This window comes from Vipera berus (genome assembly GCF_964194415.1).
Source record: "Vipera berus genome assembly, chromosome: 5".
NCBI classification, from domain to species: Eukaryota; Metazoa; Chordata; class Lepidosauria; order Squamata; family Viperidae; genus Vipera; species Vipera berus.
The window spans coordinates 43,387,499-43,410,049 of record NC_138207.1 but is presented as its reverse complement, the minus strand read 5'-3'; the positions used below and the strand labels follow the sequence as shown (position 1 = coordinate 43,410,049).

Genomic DNA, 22,551 nt, shown 5'->3' with positions numbered 1-22,551 from the left:
AGATTCACTTAACAACCGTGTTACTAACTTAACAAATGCAGTGACAGGACATAAAATGGGGCAAAAATAATTTAACAACTGTTTCACTTAGCAACATAAATTTTGGGCTCAATTGTGATTGTAAGTCAAGGTCTACCTGTATTAAAAACAGGCAGTATTGGTTAGGTGCTGTTATATAACTAGGCAATTTGAGGTATATGAAGTTGAAAAAATTAATTTGTTGTTAGTTGCAAAGTCATGTCTGACTCATTGCAATCTCATGGACAATGTTCCTCCAGGTCTTCCTGTCCTCTACCATCTTCTCGAGTACATTTAAGCTCACACCTACTGCTTCAGTGACTCCATCCAGCCACCTCATTCTCTGTTGTTCCCTTCTTCTCTTGCCCTCAATCTTTCCCAGCATTAGGCTCTTCTCCAGTGAGTCCTTCCTTCTCATTAGGTGGCTAAAGTATTTGAGTTTCAACTTCAGGATCTGGTCTTCTAAAGAGCCAGGGTTGATCTCCTCTAGGACTGACCGGTTTGATCACCTTGCAGTCCAAGGGACTTGCAGGAGTCTTCTCCAGCACCATAGTTCAAAGGCTTCAATTCTTTGGCGCTCAGCCTTTCTTATGGTCCAACTTTCACAGCCATGTATTGCAACTGGGAAAACCATGGCCTTGACTATTCACACTTTTGTAATTTTGTAATTTTTTGTAATTAAAGGTAAAGGTAAAGGTTCCCCCGCACGTGCGTGCTAGTCGTTGCCGACTCTAGGGGCCGGTGCTCATCTCCGTTTCAAAGCCGAAGAGCCAGCGCTTGTCCGAGGACGTCTCCGTGGTCATGTGGCCGGCATGACTGGACACCAAAGGTGCACGGAACGCTGTTACCTTCCCACCGGAGTGGTCCCTATTTTTCTACTTGCATTTTTACGTGCTTTCGAACTGCTAGGTTGGCAGAAGCTGGGACGAGTAACAGGCGCTCACTCTGCTACGCGGCACTCGGGATTTGACCCGCCAAACTGCCGACCTTCTGATCGACAAGCTCAGCGTCCTAACCCACTGAGCCACCGCGTCCCTTAATTAGGCACTTTATTAATCTTGAAAAACAAAGCATACTGTATATATTTAGTAAAGTCAGTTTTTGATTCCTGGTGACTGCCTGGACAGGTCCCTGAAGTTTTCTTAGCAAGATTTTTCAGAAGTGATTTGCCATAGCTTTCTCCCTAGGACTAAGTGAGAATGATTGGTTCAAGGTCATCCAGATGGCTTTGTGCCTAAGATGAGCCTAGAATTCAGTCTCCTGGTTTCTAGTCTGGTGCCGGAACCACTACACCAAATTGGCTCTCTATTTTTAGATGTATTTCAACTGAAATTTCTTTTAGTTAAAATTATTTTATAATTGCCTTCTATGATTTCTTTTAACCTTAGTTTCATCTGTAGATCTACTCTTATACTTACTTTGTGTGGTTAATGATCAAAATAGATTGAGATAGTTGTGATCGAAAGAACTAAGCAACCCAGAAGCAACAACGGGAATTTTCTTCCATATTGTTTGTTTATTGGTTGCCTTAGTCCAGGGGTTGGCAACCTTGGCTCTTTTATGACTTGTGGACTTCAACTCCCAGAATTCCTGAGCCAGCCATGCTGACCTTAGTCCATATGGTCTTTGGGTACTGAATAATAGTTCTCAAATCAAATTACTCAAGACAATCAGTAATAGCAATGACAATTGCTAAGTTCTCTTTCAATCAGTGAGCATATTAAGGGAAGTCATCTTTAATGCCTTTGATTCTCTTGATTTAATGGGGGCTGGCTATCTGTTTATAAGATAGATTTCTAATTCCCAGACTTGGGGAATTACATTTCAATAGTGATAAAACTTAATGATAACCACCCAAACACAACAAAATACAAAGTCTGATATAATAGAATACTTTTCACTTCCTTCTGAAAGCCAAGGAGAATTGGAACCATCAAATCCAGGGATAAATATGTGTTTCAGAAAGTGGGGACCACACTGAAAAGGCCTGACACCTGTTCCATACCCTATACAAGGTACTTCACAACAACAGAGGACTTTAATAGTCTCTCTGTCTCTATCCATACCAGATAAATGGGCTCTAAGCAAGTTATTACCTGATGTAATCCAGGGTTACTCTAAAAAGGGTTTTAAAGAACATTGAGTAAGGGTTCGAAATCTATTGGTAATCAGTTCAGTGACTTAGAAATCCTGTCATTCTACACTTGTTAAGGTTAACCTGGTAGCAATCTTGCAACTGCATTTTACACCAGTTGCAGCTTTGGAATCATTTCCACAGGTAACTCCACAGAATGTTACATATCTTAGAGGTGATGGTCATGAATTACTGTGACCAGATCATGTTGATTCAAGTGATTTTTAACTGGTGCTCCAGCTGAAACTAGCCAAAGGACTCCCTGGCCATGACTTTCACCTGCTCTTTTAGCATGACCCAAGAGTCAGCAGGATCCTAGATCATGAATTAAGTCTTTCAACGGATTACAACTCCATCCTTAGTAACTATCAGGAGTAATGTTACTGGATTGCCCAAATATTTGCTGATGAATAGTGACTCCATTTTGGAACTAGCTCAGATGGAGCTTATTTTGCTCCATCCAGATCCTTTACAGTTTCCTTGGCAAGGAAACTACGTCCATGAAGTCAAACATTGAGCTTGATTTGAGGATTTTATCACTATATCTAATGGTCTTTAGGAACATATAATGTATCATTTCTAAAGAGCAAATACAGATGCATTTTGGAGGTGACGATTGTTGTCTGCATGGAACAATCTACTCCCCAACCACAATTTTAAACATTAATAAAAATTCTTACCACTTTGAAGCTGATACTGGTAATCTCTTGTAAGGAATGCCTTAGAATCTCTTGCCAATCTTTTTCCCCCAAGGAGTCCTCCTGTGTTCCAATCACATAGATGTCATGTGGAATATAGTCAGCTGTCTCATCACGGGTCTTACCCTGTCCCTTGGAGAGAAACCAGGAACTGATCTTCTTTGGTGGAGGAGCATCACCTTGATTAGCAAATCCCAAACCAAAATGAGCATAAGAAACTACTATAATAATGAATCTAGCTCAGTCTTTACTAGGGTTGGACAATCTTCTTTGATGCTAGTACTGGTTCACTTTTAAGCCATATTTTTTTTTCCTCTGAAGATCACAGAATGCATGGTAGACTATGGAGGGAGATGAATGAAAAATCTATGAAACTGAGACATCCAGTTTATTATATTTAATAAAGTGAGTTGCATTAAAGCTATCTAAACCTCAGCCAGTTTGGGGCCTTTAAAAAGTAACTAAAAATAGAACTACAAAAAAATCAATTTGTCACTAGTGAATTAGTAGTGCTCAGTAGCTGCAAAATGAGGCAAGCGGACCATAAATTATATTCCCCAACTTTCCTCTAAAAAGACTTATTATAGTCCTATTTGATAATATTCAGGTATTAAAACTAGAAAAAACACTGCATTATGAGCTGTGGTGGTACAGTGGTTACAATGTTCTCCCCAGCCCAAAGTTAACTCAGCCTTCCATCCTTCCGAGGTCAGTAAAATGAGGACCCAGATTGCTGGGGATAATATGCTGACTCTATAAACTGCTTAGAGAGGGCTGTAAAGCACTGTGAAGCAGTATATAAGTCTAAGTGCTCTTGCTATTGCTTTTTTCCTATCCACCTAAAGAAATATATGGTATGTAAAATCCCATTTGATTATGGACATAACCATATATGGAAGTATTCATTTATTGCCTTAAGGTAAAGGTAAAGGTTCCCCCGCACATGCGTGCTAGTCGTTTCCGACTCTAGGGGCCGGTGCTCATCTCCGTTTCAAAGCCGAAGAGCCAGCGCCTGTCCGAGGACGTCTCCGCGGTCATGTGGCCGGCATGACTACACGCCAAAGGTGCACGGAACGCTGTTACCTTCCCACCGGAGTGGTCCCTATTTTTCTACTTGCATTTTTACGTGCTTTCGAACTGCTAGGTTGGCAGAAGCTGGGACGAGTAACAGGCGCTCACTCTGTTACGCGGCACTCGGGATTTGACCCGCCAAACTGCCGACCTTCTGATCGACAAGCTCAGCGTCCTAACCCACTGAGCCACCGCGTCCCTGTTTTATTGCCTTATTCTACCTTTATTGCTGTTGAACAGGGTACCCTTGCATTTCTCATTAAATAATTTCATAATTAAATAAATGGCAAAGGGAGGAGAATCAATCAGATTTTATAAAATTTGTAGTTTATTTTATTTTGCTATCCAATTTTAAAACAAGTCAAGAAAAAATAGGAGGAAAGAAGCCCACAAGGCTATAAATAAGCTCTGATTATTCTGCCATGCAAAAGAAGAGTAAGGGATCATCTATATGTTACAGTACATTAATCTTAAAACAGTTGGGCAATATAACAGTGAGAGTAGCTGGAAAATCTGTGATAGGGTTGTAGAAAATAATTTTATCAATAATTTTATAAGCAGATTTGAGCATTCTGCTTTCAGCAGATTCCACACCAGCACAAATGTTAACGACAACCAAAGTCTAGATAGCATTTGTCCCTTCCCATTCAAAAATATCTACAAACATGCATAGGCACACACTTCTGAAAAGAAAATATGCTATTCTCTAAAGAAGAGCACAGTAATTGTGTTATTGACACTGGGAAAAGAAGCTGCATTAGGGAATAGTACATTATCAGAGGAGTGCAATGTGAATTACAGAGAATATTTTCTGGCAATTTATATTAATATCTACATAAAATAGGAGAAGATTAATAGAAAGGCTCAGTTATGTTAGGAACCATTATACATATAAATAGAAAATTTTCAGTTTTTTGTAAAAAAAAAATCTCTAATAAGCTTGCCATATCAAAATATTGTTGTACTAAGGCAGACAATAAAGTGGACCAGATTTTTTTTTACACATCTCATGTTTTCACAAGTTGCTAGTTATAATGTGCAGAAGATTTGACAGAGACCTGTCCTATCTCTGATTTTCCTCTTTTCTGATAGGACAGTAATTTGTATAGCAGAGACTAGGATGTAAATTTGAAATGAAATTTATACCCATATTCCAGGTCCCAATGAAGATGGTGATCATGTCAGGTTCTGCTTGTTCAGAATGCTTGTTCTTCATTTGCTGTAGAAGTTGGCAGAAGCCTTCTCTTTTCTGAAAAATAGAAGAGTAAAAAAACAAAAGAAAAAAGAAATATAACTAACTCAGTGTTATTGATCAAGAGTCCCTTCATTTGTTACATGTAAGATGGAAAAAATGTTTTCATAATGACATGTGTCAAGAAGAGTAGCAACTTGTAAGTGATCTCTTTGACTTGGTAACATTTCAATGGATAGTTAAGACTATTTTTAATTATTTAGAAGCTGGAGAAAATGCTAAACCCAGAAATGTTTAGATCAGTTCAAATCCTTCCTTTATAGCTAGTTTTATGGTATGATAGCTGTTCAAAGAATTTTAGTAAACTGCTGAGATAAAACATTTGATTTTGTTGTCTTTAATCTATTAGAATTTGAATCCAAATTAGTTTCTTGCATTCATGAACAGAACAGGTATTGAGATGGTATTATTTTTATGGTATTATTCTGTTGATGAAATATTCTCTGGATGTACTTGGAGTTTCTCTCCATGGATAACAAAATAAGAAAAAAAAATAAAAATTATGTGTTCAGATTCTCTGTTTTGAGTGGCATAAACACAGAAAGAGAGAGAGAGAGAGAGAGAGAGATGAAATATATTATGAGCAATCACTTTAAGTACCGCCCAATCAGAAATCTATGATGTCAGTCATACTGGGATACAATAAAGTTAGATTACCTTAAACCTGTTCAGGTGATAAGCACACCCATAGATCTCCATACCCAATGAGTATGAATAGTTCCTTTCCTAAGACAGTATAGAGAGCTGATCCTGATGGATAAAATATCTGCAATAGGAAGCTTTTAAGACATGCAAATGCTTCCATATGAGCTGATGTTCTGGTAAAATACTGTACAGCCCCAGCACAAATGCAGCAACCTTATGATATATGTGCAAAGGGACATGTTACAGATAAGATTGCCAATTCACTGACATCACAGTTTGACTGCAAAGAGAGAAGGGCTCCTGTTACCTTATCTTGGGCTATATAAGAAAATATAGTGCCTGGTTATAGTGCTTGTGAAAATAGGAATCTGCGCTTCCATTTCTGAAGAAAAGAGTCAGTCGATGGGGGTATCCAGAGGAAGGTAAGGAAGTGACCTTCTCAGTTTCAGGATTCATGGAATGACCTCCACAGGAAGACAGGCCTTGAATCCAATGAAATGTCCACAGTGCAAGCAAATAGATTCTTCTTTTTCCCAGGCATTTATTGTATATTGTTTTAAGCAGTCATGTGATATCATAATGACAGCATTTATTTATTGATTCAATTTATATCCTATCTTTTCTTTGGGGGCAAAAAATGACATAATCATTTTTTGTCTGCGACCTTTTAATATATGTGCTTGTCCTAATTGGTTTTAAAAAGTTTTATAAACCACCCAGAGAGCTATAGCTGTGGGAAGATAGTTATTGATGTTAATAATAATAACAGTTCAGTGCATTGTGGATAAATACACAAGCAATGCTTGCTTGTGGTGAGGAATTAGAGATATACAGTACGGTTAAAGAAGAGAAAATATGCATACTTTTAATGCAATTTACACCATGTTGTTAACTGAAATCCTTAATGATTTGTAGTGGATGTTTGTATTCCAATAGGAATAAGTATCGGAATTAATGAATCAATAATAATAATAATAATAATAATAATAATAATAATAATAACAACGATGATGATGATGATGATGATGATTATGATGATGATGTCGGAAGGGACCTTAGAGGTCATCTAGTCCAACCCCTTGCTCAGGCAGGAAACTCTATACCATTTCAGACAAATGGCTATCCAGTCTCTTCTTAACAACCTCCAGTGTTGGAGCATTCACAACTTCTGGAGGCAGATTGTTCCACTGGTTAATTGTTCTAACTGTCAGGAAGTTTTTCTTTAGTTCTAAGTTGCTTCTCTCCTTATTAGTTTCCATCTGTTGCTTCTTGTCCTGCCTTCAGGCACTTTGGAGAATAGCTTGACTCCCTCTTCTTTGTGGCAGCCCCTGAGATATTGGAACACTGCTATCATGTCCATCCTATCTAATGTACACAGAGATGTCAGAGTTAAACTGCCTGGATGTCTTGAACAATTAAACTGAATATTCTCTTCTGATTCATAGTTTATTTTCTTTGTTTCTAATGATCCAAGCTGGACAGTTAGAGATAATATTTATTTATCCTCAAATACATTGCTTGAAAACCTCTATAAATTGTTTCAGTACCAATTTCTCTAATAGAAAAAAAGAGATAGGTTTTAAATAAATAAATAAGTGAATCATTTTGCATTTTTAATTAATGAAAATAATGCTACAAAATAAATAGTAATATTTCTGCTCTGCTAAAACACTCAAAAGGGAGTCTTTTACCTTAGAGTCAACAAAGACATATTCTTTCCTTTGTGCTTTTTCTTTTTCTGTCTCTAGTACAATGACCAGCTTGTTTGGAAACTTCTGAGACTTGATGAGCTGTAGGACTAAAAAGGAGTAAAAAATAAGTCAATCTTAGAAATTTTGAAACTGAAAGAGCCCATGCTAATAATATGTTTTCCCTCTTAGAACTTGAGTTGCATAATCCAATCCTACTGCATTATGATAGGCATTTTAAAAATTGACAGTGATTCAGAACTAAGCCTCAGGTGCAAATCTATTGTGGTTTTGAAGCCTCATTTGAATGCTGGAATAATTTCTGCTCATTAAACCGTGTGATTGCCTAATTAGGAGAACTCTTGAGTGAGTTGTATATCTTACACAAACTGTATCAATTCACCATTTCATACAAAGATATGAGATTGTCACAGAAGTCAGCACTGATGAATAGGAAAGTTACCGATATGCATTTTTTTACAACCAGCAGAAACTAAACTCAAATCTGAACTCCAATTAAAGGAACAATTCACATTAGAAGAGAACCATGCTACTAGGGACGTAGCAAAACTGCTATTTGACAACTTTACTATTTCTCAACAGCTGCTGCTGTGACTTCACTGACTTGGAAAATAACTTGCATGCAATAATTCTCCATTTCGCATCCCAAAATAAATGCTAAATGTTAAACATAGCAAGATACTGTATTTGTAGAGCTTAATATGTTGCTGATTTAAAAATGGGTAGAGAGGACGTAATCAGTGACAGAGCTCAGAGTGGTTGACTTAGATTTGGGTACATTGAGACAACTGGTTTAAAGTGCTTTTCTACAGTTTAGGAAGCAACAGAAAGTATGCCAGCATAAATATGCTATATTCCTACTTCCAGTTTCTGATCTGCCTGTTTAACAGTTTAGTGTGGACCAACTTAAGATGCCCAGGCAACTGTCCCTTCATCCCTGTGGATCTGGTGCTGGGGATTTACATTAAATCAAAAGAGACTTGCCCGCATCTGGCTCAACCTGTCCCTGCCAAACAATCCACTTATCAGTATTTTTTCCTACACAGGTTACCATGTAACAGGCAAGTGTAACTGAGTGGGGACTTTCTGTACACAGACCCCAACCCCCAATGCATCATCACACAGTTGCTGCTGAAGTACCACACATAGTCTGTATATTACATAGGTGGGGAAAATGGTTTTGATGGAAAAGTGGAAAAGGTGGAAAGGAAGAGTGCAAAGTTAGACAGCCTTAGATATAGACAACAGCATTCTTATCCTTTGTAGATGACTAGACAACTGACAAGTTGCCAGAGCAGCTTATCACTTTGAAAGAAATAAAAGTTTACAAACTTTAATAAAACAGCAATTCTAGTTGTAGGATTGCTACAGCAATCATGATTGCTAAAATAGATTTTCAAAAAGACTGAACCAAACCTATTACACTATTACCCAGATCAGATAAAAAGAAGTTACAGGCAGGGGAACGCTACCTTATATTACTTTCTGATTGTAATAATATTAATTATTGTATGTTAGCTTCTTAGTTATACTCCAGAATACTTTATGCAAAGTAGATTGTCCATTTGTGTACTAAAAGTGCCTATTATCTTCCCTCATCAAAAGATATGTAGTATGCTAAAATGCTGAAATGCTACTGTTCTAAAATAATATCATTATGTACAAGGCCTGAAGTTTTCGATTTTTCCTCCTGTTGTATGATTCATATTTTAATTAATGAATCTATATTGAGTAAGAGTTGTAAAACATAGCAGATATAAAACATATGTGTAGTGAAGATTGATAATGTTACATCCTACATAAATTAGAAGATAATGTAAAACCCAGATCTGGGTTTCATCCAATTTCTGTTCAGCTTCCTAAGGAAATCTCTGGAATTTCTTCTCCTTAAGCAGCTGCGAAGATGAAAGATGTGCAGATACTGAAAATGAACCTCTTTTCTGGCTAGGCCAGGGGTAGGCAACCTCGGCTCTTTTATGACTCATGGACTTCAACTCCCAGAATTCCTCATTGAGGAATTCCTGACTGAGGAATTCTGGGAGTTGAAGTCCATGAGTCATAAAAGAGCCGAGGTTGCCTACCCCTGGGCTAGGCCATCCTGTATAAAAATGTAAACGATTTCAGAATTTATTATTCTGAATCATAATTCAGTGGTTTTGGTGACCATATAAAATCTCAGTTGACATGTATTTTAATTCTTATATTATTTTAATTGTTTTCACTTTTTAAAATTTTGTTCACTGCCTAAGGTCATGTGTGGCCATACAAATCACTTGATCAATACAGCAACAAACTTGTATTGCAGCTCTCCTCTGGAAGAAAGGCTTTTGGTATTGAGGAAGGAAGAGTAGCATCTTAGGTCCCAAGAGTGAGAAAAGCTGCTTTAAAGCATCTTTTGCTCTGGGAAGCAACACACGGGAATATTGTAAATAAAGTATAAAATGGTAATGTTCGGTATTGAAATGCATATGAATTAAAAGGAATCAAATTGAGAATAATAAAATGAAGTATCATTTATGGAAACACTAAGGGAACCTATATATATTCTTGATTTGGTTTTTCTGCTGGCAGACCCTAGTATGGTAAAAATGGAATCAATATATTCATGAAATATCTCAAAACTGCATATTTGCCTCCCTTCAAAAATGCCTTAAGGATAGTAACACTTCTATTTCGTGCTTTATTATCTAGACCAATTCAGTGTTTTGTTTAAGCAACCTTGGCACATGATCGCTTTTCAACTATCAGTTGAGAGAAAACTGATTCTCAATTACTTATTTCAACTTTCCAATTTTTTATTTTATTTTAAAAAGTCCATATGCACCCTCAGTAGGCTTTGGATCACTCCAAATGTTCTATTTATGTAAGTCCTCTCCAGTCTTGTGGAGTTAGTATACTGAATGCTAACAAGTTCTTAGCTATTGGTTTTATAACTGAGAACTCCAGTAGTTTTGCTAACTCTGTTTATTCCATTTATAATTTGTGCAATAATCAATGTTTTGGAAAGATTAGACAGTTACTAAAATAAATCTAAGACTTCAGAAAAATAACAATTAAAACATAAAATGCAAACAAAACTGGAAAATAAAAATAAAAGGTGATCCAAAATAACTCATATGCTTATTAATGGCAATACAATCCTGGGTCATTATCTCAAGAGGTTCCATGTAAAATATAAAGTAACAATGGGACGAAAATTGAGTTCTGAGCAAATTCCACAAAGCAGAACTATAATTTGCCATTATCATCTTCTGGAAACACCTTTTTTTTTTACTCTGTGTCAATTACTCAGATACTATACTACCTACTGCAGAAAGCCACTGGGGAGAGCAGAATGGTTCAGCTTTTACATGACCAGTGAAAAACAGTCACCTAACTCAGTCCAGAGTGATAGAGTTAAACAGCACTAATTTGGTGTTACTTTGAAATTTTTATTTCATCTTATATTGCTTATAAATCTCCTTTCAATTTTCTTTTTATTATTTGCCCTTTTTTCTGCTTTTTCTTTTGTTTCTGTTCTTTTTGAACAGTTACTCAAATAAATAAAATGAGATCATGATTGATAGTATTAGGCTGAAAGATCTCAACCAAAAGGCATGTACGCTTTCTATTTTTTTCTTATCAAAGGTCATTTCACAGGGCAATCAAAGCACTTTCTGTCTCAAAGCCAAGCCAAAACCAGACTGAAGAGGATCTATAAGTGCCAAACACCAGGGTAGAAAAGGCTGTTCTTATCACTGCCAGCTGTAGTGTTCATGCTTCTATAGTGCTCATTCAGTTCAAAAATCTTTTTCTTTATAATCACAACTACAGAATAAAATTTAACCATGATTAAAAATGTACATCCCAACTTTGGCCATTATGATGACCAAGTGTTCTCTCTGGACTGCAGTAACACAGTCCCTGGTTGGGGGATCCCCCATCCTCTTTTCCCTTTTTAGCCAAATCAGGAAAGCAAGTGTCACCATTTCCCCCTTCTCTGGGCATAACTTTTGTGGAGGCAATAAAGAAATGGCCTTTCTCTGCTGAACCTGCTAAACAAAGAAAGAAATGGCTTTTCATTATTTTACTATTTGCACTGATGGGAGGAGGACATAAGGTCGTTTCTCAGTAGGCAGCTCATTACACCAGCAGAAAATAGCCAAGGCATGAGCAAGGCATACTTGCCAGAATACACACCACCATTTGCAATTGAGGCATTTGTATAAGATAGAACGAAATACAGCAGCTCTAATGGACTGCCTTGCTTGCACCAGCAAAAAGGGAAAATCTACATTTGACACAGAGTAGCAAAATGCTGGGTGATCACTTTCAAAGCATGCTAATTCCCCATTTGATCCCTCCTACTGACTGGGACAGTTGCTCTCCAACACCTACTAGGAAAATTTTAAAACTCCATATATATATATATATATATATATATATATATATATATATATATATATATATATATATATATATATATATATATATATATATATATATATATATATATATATATATATATATATATATATATATATATATATATATATATATATATATATGTCTATCAAACCGAGAATAAAATGAACAGCTGAACATAAAATAAGAATTTAGATACTGCTTTGGTTGTTAGAGCACTCTAAACTATATGTTCACGTCACAAACTGATTGCTCCATATCAGTTCCTCTAAAGTTCTTCATAGTTCACAATACTTATTTAGAAAATCCATATTATTCTCATGTTTCATTTCAACCTTTAAATAAAATAGAGAAGCAGGAACTAGGAACTAACTTCAGTCTCCCTGTTGTACCATATTATTTCTTTTTACCAAGGTTTAAAATACTGTACGTTCTACCTCCTTCCTACGCTTCTATGATGGAACAGCAATCAGAAGTAAGAAGTACCCTACATTTCTCTTTAAAGCTAGTTCTTAGATAATGCCACAATAAGTTTATTTCTTTATCACCTGCAGTTTTAGTCTGATTATTGAATGAAAATTATCATCACCAGTCAAAATCACCAATCTTCTCTCTTTGAAGGCACAAAATGTAACAACCATTTATAATGAAAGCAGACTACTTTTTAAACTGCTAAGGCACTTCGTGTATAAAATTTCACTTTCAAGTTTTATGCCTGTGTCCATTGCTCAATCAAAACACTATCTGAATGTGTTCACTATATAAATATTACAGTGTAATCTCTGCAGTCATATATTTGCATATTCAAAATTTGTGTCTGAAGCAAACCTGAAAAAATGTAATTCCTCAAATAGTATTGTTGTTCCTAGGTCAGAAAAAGTGCTGAGTAAATACAAATAAGGCAAATGATCCACCCACTTACTTTTTTTGTGGTTATAGAACTTATCTTCAGGACCATCCTTAGCTTTCTTAATAATAAGTTTTCCCATCTCAACATCAACTTTAAGATTAATCTTGGAAGAAATCCCAAGACAATCTGCTTTCACCTATAACAGAAGAAATGTTATTTATACATACTTTTCATATTATATGGCTAACTTGCAGAGACATAACATAGAACATAGAATAATAGAATTGAAAGGGACCTTGGAAGTCTTTTAGTTCAACCCTCTGCTCAAGCAGCAGGCCCTATACCGGGAGTGTCAAACTGCCGGCCCATGGGCCGGTTTCATCATACCGAGGCCATGCCCACCCCATTGCCAGCAATGCAAAAAGAGTCGTAATACATTGCGATACGTCACATGATGTGGCAAGTTTGACACCCTTGCCCTACATCAGGGGTAGGTAACCTTGGCTCTTTTATGGAAGTCCATGAGTCATAAAAGAGCCAAGGTTGCCTACCCCTGCCCTATACCATTTGAGATAAATGGTTGTCCAGTTTCTTTTTGAAAACCTCCAGTTATAGAGCACGCATAACTTCTGAAAGCAAGCTGTTCCATTGATTGATTGCTCTCACCATAAGGAAATTTCTCCTTAGTTCTAGGTTGCTTCACTCCTTGGTTAGTTTCCATCCGTTGCTTCTCATCTTGCCTTTTGGTGCTTGGAAAAAGAGTTTGACACCCCCCTCATCTTTGTAGGAGCCCCTCAAATATCGGAACACTGCTATCATGTCTCCCTTAGTTCTTCTTTTCTTTAGACTAGATATAACCAATTCCTGTAAACTTTCTTCATATGTTTTAGCCTCCAGCCCCGGATCATTCTTGTTGCTGTTTTTGCACTCTTTCCAGAGTCTTAACATTTTTTTTTTATATTGTGATGACCAGAACTGGATGCAGTATTCCAAGTGTGGTCTTACTAAGGCTTTGTAAAGCAGTACTAGAATTTCACGTGATCATGATGTTATCCCTCTAATACTATCATTATATTAATTATATATTAATTACATTAACATTATGTTAAATATTTCTTCAATGAGTAAGTGTTGCCTTAGCACTGTATCACTTTCAGTATGAACATGGTTTATTTTTTTTAATAGGTGAGAGCATTGTATCAAGAATTATAAATAATTCTGTGTGACCAGATAATACTTAAAATTCACCTCAAAGGTAACAGGAGGGATAAGTGAACGTCGATGTGTTGAATCTAACCCTTCAATCAATACTCTTTTCACCTGTAAAAATATAAGAATGAATAGTTCTACCTGACAATCTCAAACTTCAACACAAGGAGACTTTAGGAGATTTTGTACAGGTTACTTTACTGTAACCTATACAATAGATTACACTAATTATAAATAAACTGACTGATTTAGCTATGACAATGGTCAATGAATTGAAAAAAAAACATTCTAACTTCTTCCAGCTGCAGGCTGTAACTGTATGAAGGTCAATTCTCATATAATAAAGTAATGAATGCTTATCCTCAATTTCCAGTCACCAGCATCTCTAAGAACCTTAAATGCATGTGACATGACCAGGTTATTTTCTGAGTTAATTTACACACAACAGAAAAAAAACTCCTAAATGAGTAACTGCTTTTTAAAATGCAGATTTGGCAATTTGGCATATGAGTTGTTAGGAAGATTACAGATCATATAAGAAACAGTGGGACATTTTTTAAAATAGATTATTTTAAAAAATAAAATAATAAAAAGTAATTTAAATAAGGAGATATAGTACATCTGAAGATTAAGTGGCAGCCACAGAGATATCTAAAAGCCACTGTACCTTATCCTCTATTGAAGAAAGCAAATTTGTCAATTGAACCAATTTTGCACGATTGACATCAAAGGATGGCTGTTAAGAGTGACATAGAAAAAGAAAAGTATAAGAATAATGGAATACCATTTTACCAATAAAAGTCCATTGAGGACCACACGCTGAGTACAGCCGGTCAGCCAGCTACGAATCCATCTGGTGGTGATGCTGTCTAACCCACATTTTTCTATCTTATCAAGTAGTAAACTATGATCTACTTTATCAAATGCCTTACTGAAGTCCAATTAAATTATACCCACAGTATTCCTTTGGTCCACTAATTTTGTCACTTGTCAAAGAATGCAATAAGATTTGTCTGGCATGATCTGTTTTTGACAAACCCATGTTGGCTTTTAGTAATGACTTTGTTTGCCTCTAAATGTTTGCTGATTCATTGTTTGATTATCTTTTCCAGAATCTTCCCAGCTATTGAGGTCAGGCTGATAAGGTCTGTAGTTTCCTGGATCTATTTTTTCCCCTTTTTTGAAGATGGGAACTACATCAGCTCTTTTCCAGTCCTCTGGTAGTTCCCCAGTGCTCCAGGATCTTTGAAAAATATAGTTCAGTGGTTCTGAGATCACATCTGCCATTTCCTTGAGAACCTTGGGGTGTAATCCATCTGGTCCTGGTGACTTGAACTCGTCCAGGCTGGACAGGTGCTCACTTACCATTTTCTTGCCTATCTTAACTTGCGTTTCTATTCTGTTTTTTATGGTACTGTTTTTGATAGGTTGCACTGTTTTTTCCCTTTATGTAAAGACAGATGCTAAAAACAAGTTAAATAGTTCTGCTTTCTCCCTGTTGCTTGCCACCTTCTTGCCACTTTCCCCCACTAATGGTCCAATCATTTCCTTAACTTTTTTCTTGTTTTTTACATGTTGAAAGAAGCTTTTTTTGTTATTTTTGACTTTGGTCGCAAGCCTTAGTTCATTTTGAGCCTTAGCTTTCCTCACTTCATCTTTGCAGGCTCTGGCTATTTGCTGATATTCTGCCTTAGTTATGTGCCCCTCTTTCCACTTGTTATACTTGTCCTTTTATCTTTCGATTTATCAGAGAGTTCTTTATGCAGCCATGCTGGTTTCTTTTGAGAGTTGCTATTTTTCTTCTTTGTTGGTATCTTAATATTTTCAGTATATAAATGATTTGATATAGGCATTTTTTATATTTATACAAATAGTAATAATCGCTATGTATGACATTTTTTTCAGCTTATATTATTCTTATAACCATCATTTCATTAGTTCAGCATGCATCCTATTTTCGTCATTTTTATTTATGCTTAATTTCCCTTATATTCAATCCAATTCTTATCAGTCATAATTTCTTCATATGTTAGTCATCTAACTATCCAAATTTTTCCATTTAAGTACATCATCCCAATATTTTATCTCATGCATTATAAAAATACTATACTTATTATCTATCTTATAGTATCTAGATATAACATCCTTTTTAATCAGTTTATATTTTACTTATATTAATAAAAGCTACATCAACCTGCTATTTTTACATTTCATATATTATGGAACATACTATATTACTTAAATCTCTTATCCCTCTTGTTATAGAGCCTCTTTATGTTCAAAGTTTTCTATTCTTTTAGCCATATTCAAACAATGTTTGTTCACGTAATAGTTCATCTGGTAGGGCAAGTCAAATCTCTTGTATCTGTCTCTGGTCTTCTTTTGCTGAGTAGTTTTCCAAGTTGATGTAATCCACTTACCCGGCAGTTCCTGTGTTTTTACAAATGTTGTTGGGAATACAAAAGATGAAGTAAGTAAGATGAATACTTTCTGTCTCCCAAACTTTGTTGGTTCTCCAGGTAATTCTATAGTCTATTCCATTTTTCTTGTTGTATCAGAACCTTGTAGATTTTTTCCTGTTTGTGTTAAATTGTAATTCTTTTCATTTGTTATTTCATCAATTTGATCATATTCTTCTAATTTGTACTCTATTATCTGATTTATTTGTTCATTCATTGTTATTTCCTGGGTGTTTTTTAATTGAAGATTTAAATTGGAAATATGCTTATTTAAATCATCAAAGTTGTTTCGAATTTCCTCATAGTTTGAGTCCATTGTCATTTGTATTTGTCCTAATGTTACATATAATTCCTCCTGGAAAGTAATTATCTTGCCTTGAATTATTACTTCTGGAGGCCCTTGATTTTTCAGGCTAAGTCCTTCAGGAGAAAATATTGAACGTGGCATCCTGTCATTTTTTGATATGTATGTGATAGCCATGTTGTCTCCTCCCTTCAAATAATCTTTCATCAAAGTTTTAATTCAAAAGTCAATTTATCAGTCAGTTAAAATTACAGTTCAGTGTGTTAAATCACTTTAAATCCTTCCTGTAGGTTCTCCTCTAAAAGATTAGCCAAAAGCCAAGGTTTTTCTTTTCCATAAACAGTTCTTAGATTTAAGCAACAGTCCAAGTATTTTTTTTCTTTCAGACACTTTTTAATCTTATAGCTGGCTCTACCTTTGTTTCCAGCTGTCTTCAAGGTTATTTACAATTCAAATGAACAGCTTTTTATTTTCTAGGCATTCTGCCAATTTTAGAGTCATTGTTATTATTCTATGCTCTGATTCTCCACTAGATGTCAGCAGTTATTTCTTTTTTCAGTTTTTTTCAATCAAAAAGTTATTTTTGTTATATATTTTTATAATTCCATCAAAAACTGTTTAGGGTATAATTTTGACAGTTTCTTAGTTCCTAGATTTGTCCAGACTGTAGTATTTTAAATCAAACTTTAGTATATCTCTTTCCTCCTTGATATTAATTCGCCCTTCCATCTTTAAGGGAATGGGGATATAATCCCCTCCCTTCACTTCTGGAGGTTTTCTTGCTTTGGGGATCTTTCTCAAGGATTCAATTAGTAGATAGAAGAAAGAAGATCAGTACTCTTACCAATTCCAAGCATACTGTTCACCGATGTTCAGGTTCATGCTCTGGGACTTCGACTGCAAGTAGCTTGGGCTAGACGCTGATCTCACACTAGCCTTTCTCCTGTCAGGTTTGGAGGGCTTTGTGATCAATGGGATGCCCCTTCACAGTCACCTCTTTGGGGCGACTTTGGACCCATCTAGGGTCCCTCTGGCAGGATGAAACTAGCCGTGGGGAGCGGAGGTCTGCTCTCGCACGGCCATGTGCTACGGGTGCAGAACCGGAAGTTTTTAATATCAACATTTTAAAACTGGCTCAGTAGAAAACTGTAATCTAATCCAGGTCTTTTAATAATAGTGTTAGAGGACAGTGGCTAGGTACACATCCCTCACTATCCATAAGGGCAGCAGCACATGATAATAATAAAGATATGAGGTTACCAATCGATGACACCTTGTGATTAGGTTATCCATATCCAGGAAGCATTCTATCTGGCATTGCAATCTGATGTAGAAAAGAGTCTAATGACATTAAAAATACTGCACACTTTTCCAGACCATCTACCTGCTCCTGAAGAATGAATGCAGCTCCTACCTATTTCCAGAATACTTCTGGGTAGCCCATGTTAAACATAATACAATTAAGAAACAAATTAAGAAAAAAAAAATTTCAACTAAGAAGAATGCTTTGCTAACTATTGCCGTATATCATGCAACCCCTCTTTAGTTGATATGAATTCTAAGACATATATTGCCAATTCCATAAAATCATACCTGAGAATGTCGATGGGTACCTGGGGAAAGCTGCTGATCAAACACCATCTGTATAGATTCCAGAGAAGGTAAAGTTCGAGACAACTCACTGAAATGCAAAAGCCGTGTATATAAACAACTTGGTTATGCAGTATTATATTCGCATTCTCCAATATTGTGTACTCTAGCCTAAATCCATTAGGATGACAGCTTCCAGAATTCTCCAGACAGCTAGCAAATAGCTACGAAAGAGTATAAGATTCTTTACCAGTTTTCAAATAGCTTTTAGACTTCAACATTCTAACAAATGTTCTGCATTTCTTTTTGGTTTTACGTGCAATTTGGTTGAAAGTAAGCAACATTGGCTTAATTAAGTGGAGGTTTAGTTTGGTTTGTAGACCCTATGGCAGGGGTGTCAAACTGCTAGCCTGTGGGCCGGATGCATCACGCCAAAACTGCACCCACCCTATTGCCAGCAATGGGGAAACAGTTGTGATACGTCGTGACACGTCACGTGACATCGCGAGTTTGACACCCATGCCCTTTGGTCTTTGCTTCCCCATTGGGCAGAATTCCTCCCTCACCTTTACTCTTGGTTCTTAAGCTTTATTGCATGTGGAATGCTGGTTTAATGATTTTGAATCCCCATCCTAAGAGCTCAAGCCAAAGGAGCAATGACTTTTAACTTAACTAATCAAGAATTTATATAAATAGTTATAAACAGAATTCCCAAATTTTTGATATTGAAATATGCCTACAAATGAACTTGTGATTACTTGAAGAGTCCTTTGCAGAGTCCTGTAAGTAGTTTCTTCAGCTGAGGGAGATTCCACGAGCCAAGCTGTACATTTTCAATATCATTAGTTATATGAACTTTCAAATAATCCTGGATAAGTTTGAGATGCTCTTCTGGAATACTGTGGAAGAAAGAAACAGCTTGAAAACAAAATCAAGCATTAAGTTTATGTACCTAAATTTGGGCAAATGGGAGAAAAAGTCCTTGGTGAGAGGGAATTACAACAGTTTGTATAGCTCCTATTTTGATTTCTTGTTAGTAAGGAATAAAGGTAGGAGAGAGACAAAATGAAACAATTGTGTCAGAAGGAGCTCTGCTCACCTGCTGACAAGAAGGGACAATATGTGGCCTTCCAGGTGTTGTAGATAGCCAACTGCTACTTTGTCAATAATGTAGGATGATAGGAGATTTAGTCCCATAACTTCTAGAAGAGCTGGATCAGATGCTGTCTACTAATGATTTAAAATCTAATTTTCAAAAGATTGATATGCTCAGGGAAAAACACAAGCTAACTATATAAATGTAAACAAATATATAACGTCTATCTTTTGCTTTCAAAGTGCTTCAGTAATATTTTTAAAGAGGATTAGTACAATTATTCCATTACCGAAGATGTTTTAAGAGGAGCTTGCCTAAGCCTCCTTATAAATTTACAGAAGGAACATGAACTGATTTGAACTCAGTGTGCACCATCGGAGTGTATTGTTTTGAACAATGTTTTGAACAATGTTGGAAGTGAAGGGATGGGGTGGAGGAGGGGTAGTGTCATCTAGGCTTCCTCCCAAGGAAGCTCATAAAAGCTTACGGCCCAAGTAATACATTCTCTTTCATCAGTTTCTTGTTTGCTGATATAGTGTGCATGAATAGCTTTGTTTTACCAGTGGAGGAAGGCTTTCTTCCTGTCTACCACCCACACAAAACCAAACCTCCTAACCTTTTCCTGAGAGAACATCCAGCCAGCAAATTTGTTACTATCTATAAGATAATTTTGCACCCCACCCTCTGATCAAGCCGGACCAGCCTTTTGAATTATCTGCTTCTAATATGTCACTAAAATTGCTGAATTCCTAATCATTTTAGAAATGAACAGAAAAGGGATCATTTACAGTTTCCATTACTGCTGTCATTGCAGCAGTACAAGCAGAAACATTTTTTTACCTAGTAAAAATTGGTCTATTTTTATAAAATACCACTTAGAAACAGAAAGATTTAAGAAGAGGCTGGCTGTATCATCCAAGACTTGTTTTTGATTCTCACAACACACAACTAGATGCTCTGGGGTACTTCTAAGCCAGAGACAAACTCTTCCTAAGCTGTTATTTCCCTGTATAGAGAGTATGGCCTTGATGGACAGAAGGAAGATCTGTTACCAAGGCAACAACCAGATAAACATAGGTTGAGTCCAGAGCAAGAAAGAGATTTATGAAAATGCCTCAGATGCCCCGTCTTCCCAGTTCACATGAAAATAAAAGAGTCAGGAGAGAAAGCACATTCAGACTTGCAAGGTTCTGTGTTACTATAGCTTTTCTAATAAAAGTAGCTTTAGGCCCACATTGTATCTGCTTCTAAGTTTGATATATATGTAAGGCTGACATCCTGCATTCTGGAATTATGTTGCTCCCAACATTCATTGCTCAAGACCAAAATACCATAAAGACACGCTTTCTGTGAATTTATCCAAGTTTAAAATCATCTCTTTTAAAACCATCCAGATTTAGTGGCTGTCACCGTGTTATGTAGTAATGAATTTCACTGATTAATTATACACTGTGTGAAGAACTGATATCTTCTTTCTGGCTAAAATCTCCTTCCAAACAACTTTTTTGATGGCCCTGGTCTTCGAGCATTTTTCTTGTCTATTTTTTTCCAGTGCCATGCATGATTTTACATCTCCTCTCAAGGGCTTTTTTTTCTCAGCTAAAGAGTCACAAGAATGCTGACCTTTTTCATATGGAAAGTGTTTTGCACTCCTGCTCCTCTATTATATCTATTATATATTTTTAAGTGCCCAACCAGACTTGGGCATAGTACTCTGGATGAAGATGTAGCATAGATTTTTGTAAGGAGATTATGATGTTGGCGTTTTTAGTTTAAATCCCTTCCCTTATTACCATAGCATTTGTGGGAAGTCAGCCCCCCCCAGAAGGAAATATTAAAGAGGCAGAAAAGAATGCCCAGGTTTCCTTAATAACCCCAAGTCTCCCTCCCCCAAGCAGAAACCAGCTCTGTAGAAATGCAGATGGAAATAATCCAGGAAGGTTGGAGGCCCCCAGCTAGAAGCTTAGGAAGACAAAGACACCTAAAATCTACATACACCACCCAAACTCTAATACAGGACATAATAGGATTAACCCACAGATGCCAAAGGGCACACTCAGACTCAGGTCAAAGTTCATGCCACAGGAACAACTCCAAACAAAAGGCTCCAGAGGGTATAAAAACCCACTCCCTACCATGTGCTCTCTCTCTTTTTCTTCCAGAGCCATCTTCCTGTCTGGCTCTTCTCTTCAATAAACTGTAACATTTCTAAAGCGGTCACCATGTTGTTTATTCTAAGCTTGGACTGAACCATGATGAAGACTCTTCCTTCAACACATGACATTTGGCTTTTCCACAGCTGTCACAGAATGAGCTGACATCTTCATTGAGCTATATCCTAATTTGTTTCAAACAGCTTGAACTTCATCAATGTATATGTAAAATTAAAAGTTTTGCCTCAAAGTGTATTATTTTTCACTTATAAATTGACTTCCATCTGCCACTTCATGCTTTTTAAAATGATGCTTATGAAATTACCTACAATTACTTTTGGTTTTTATCACTCTGCACAGTATCATGTGCATACGGACACAATTTTCTGCTTAAATTATCTTCTGTCAATATAATTTATGAACAATTTTAAAGCTTATATTTTAGGCACTCAATTTCTTACTTTTTCCACAAACAAAATTGTCCACTTATTCCTACCCATTGCTTTCTCCTTTTTAACCAGCTAGCAATCCATAAAAAGATAGTATATCTTATCTCACAATAAGTTTAGACTTAAACTTAAGTTTAGACACTTGTACCCATGTTGATGAGCCACAAAAACAAAACTTTGTAAAGCAAGATCTAGATGTTTCTTCAGCATGACTTCTTCCTCTCTGTGCACAGTTATTCATTCTTTGATTACTAATTGTACTAATTTGTCTGGAACAGATGTTAAGCTCACTTGTCTGATCTCCCAGATCTCCCTTTTTAAAAAAACTGGTGTCCCATGGAGTATCTTCTGGTCTTTTGCATTGAGTTTGATTTGAGTGATCAGTTACAACTTTAAGAACTCTTGGTGGGGTACCAGGAGTAAGTTATTACAAAAAAAGTCCTAGAATAGTGGTTTTCAAACTGTTTCAGACCATGGGAACATCATTATTAAAAACAAAAATCCTGGAAT

At 36.3% G+C, this 22,551-nt stretch overlaps 1 protein-coding gene across 1 annotated transcript in view; it reads right to left on the bottom strand.

Annotated features, from left to right (window-relative positions):
- INPP5D (inositol polyphosphate-5-phosphatase D) overlaps positions 1-22,551 on the bottom strand; it is a 79,823-nt gene that overhangs the window by 29,894 nt on the left and 27,378 nt on the right. The window contains exons 5-12 of the mRNA XM_081330044.1: positions 19,102-19,242; positions 18,347-18,434; positions 14,658-14,726; positions 14,030-14,101; positions 12,854-12,977; positions 7,510-7,616; positions 5,068-5,170; positions 2,833-3,029 (exon numbers count right to left, since the gene is read on the bottom strand). Of these exons, the coding sequence (XP_081186170.1) occupies positions 2,833-3,029; positions 5,068-5,170; positions 7,510-7,616; positions 12,854-12,977; positions 14,030-14,101; positions 14,658-14,726; positions 18,347-18,434; positions 19,102-19,242 (901 nt within the window). The remainder of the gene's footprint in view (positions 1-2,832; positions 3,030-5,067; positions 5,171-7,509; positions 7,617-12,853; positions 12,978-14,029; positions 14,102-14,657; positions 14,727-18,346; positions 18,435-19,101; positions 19,243-22,551) is intronic.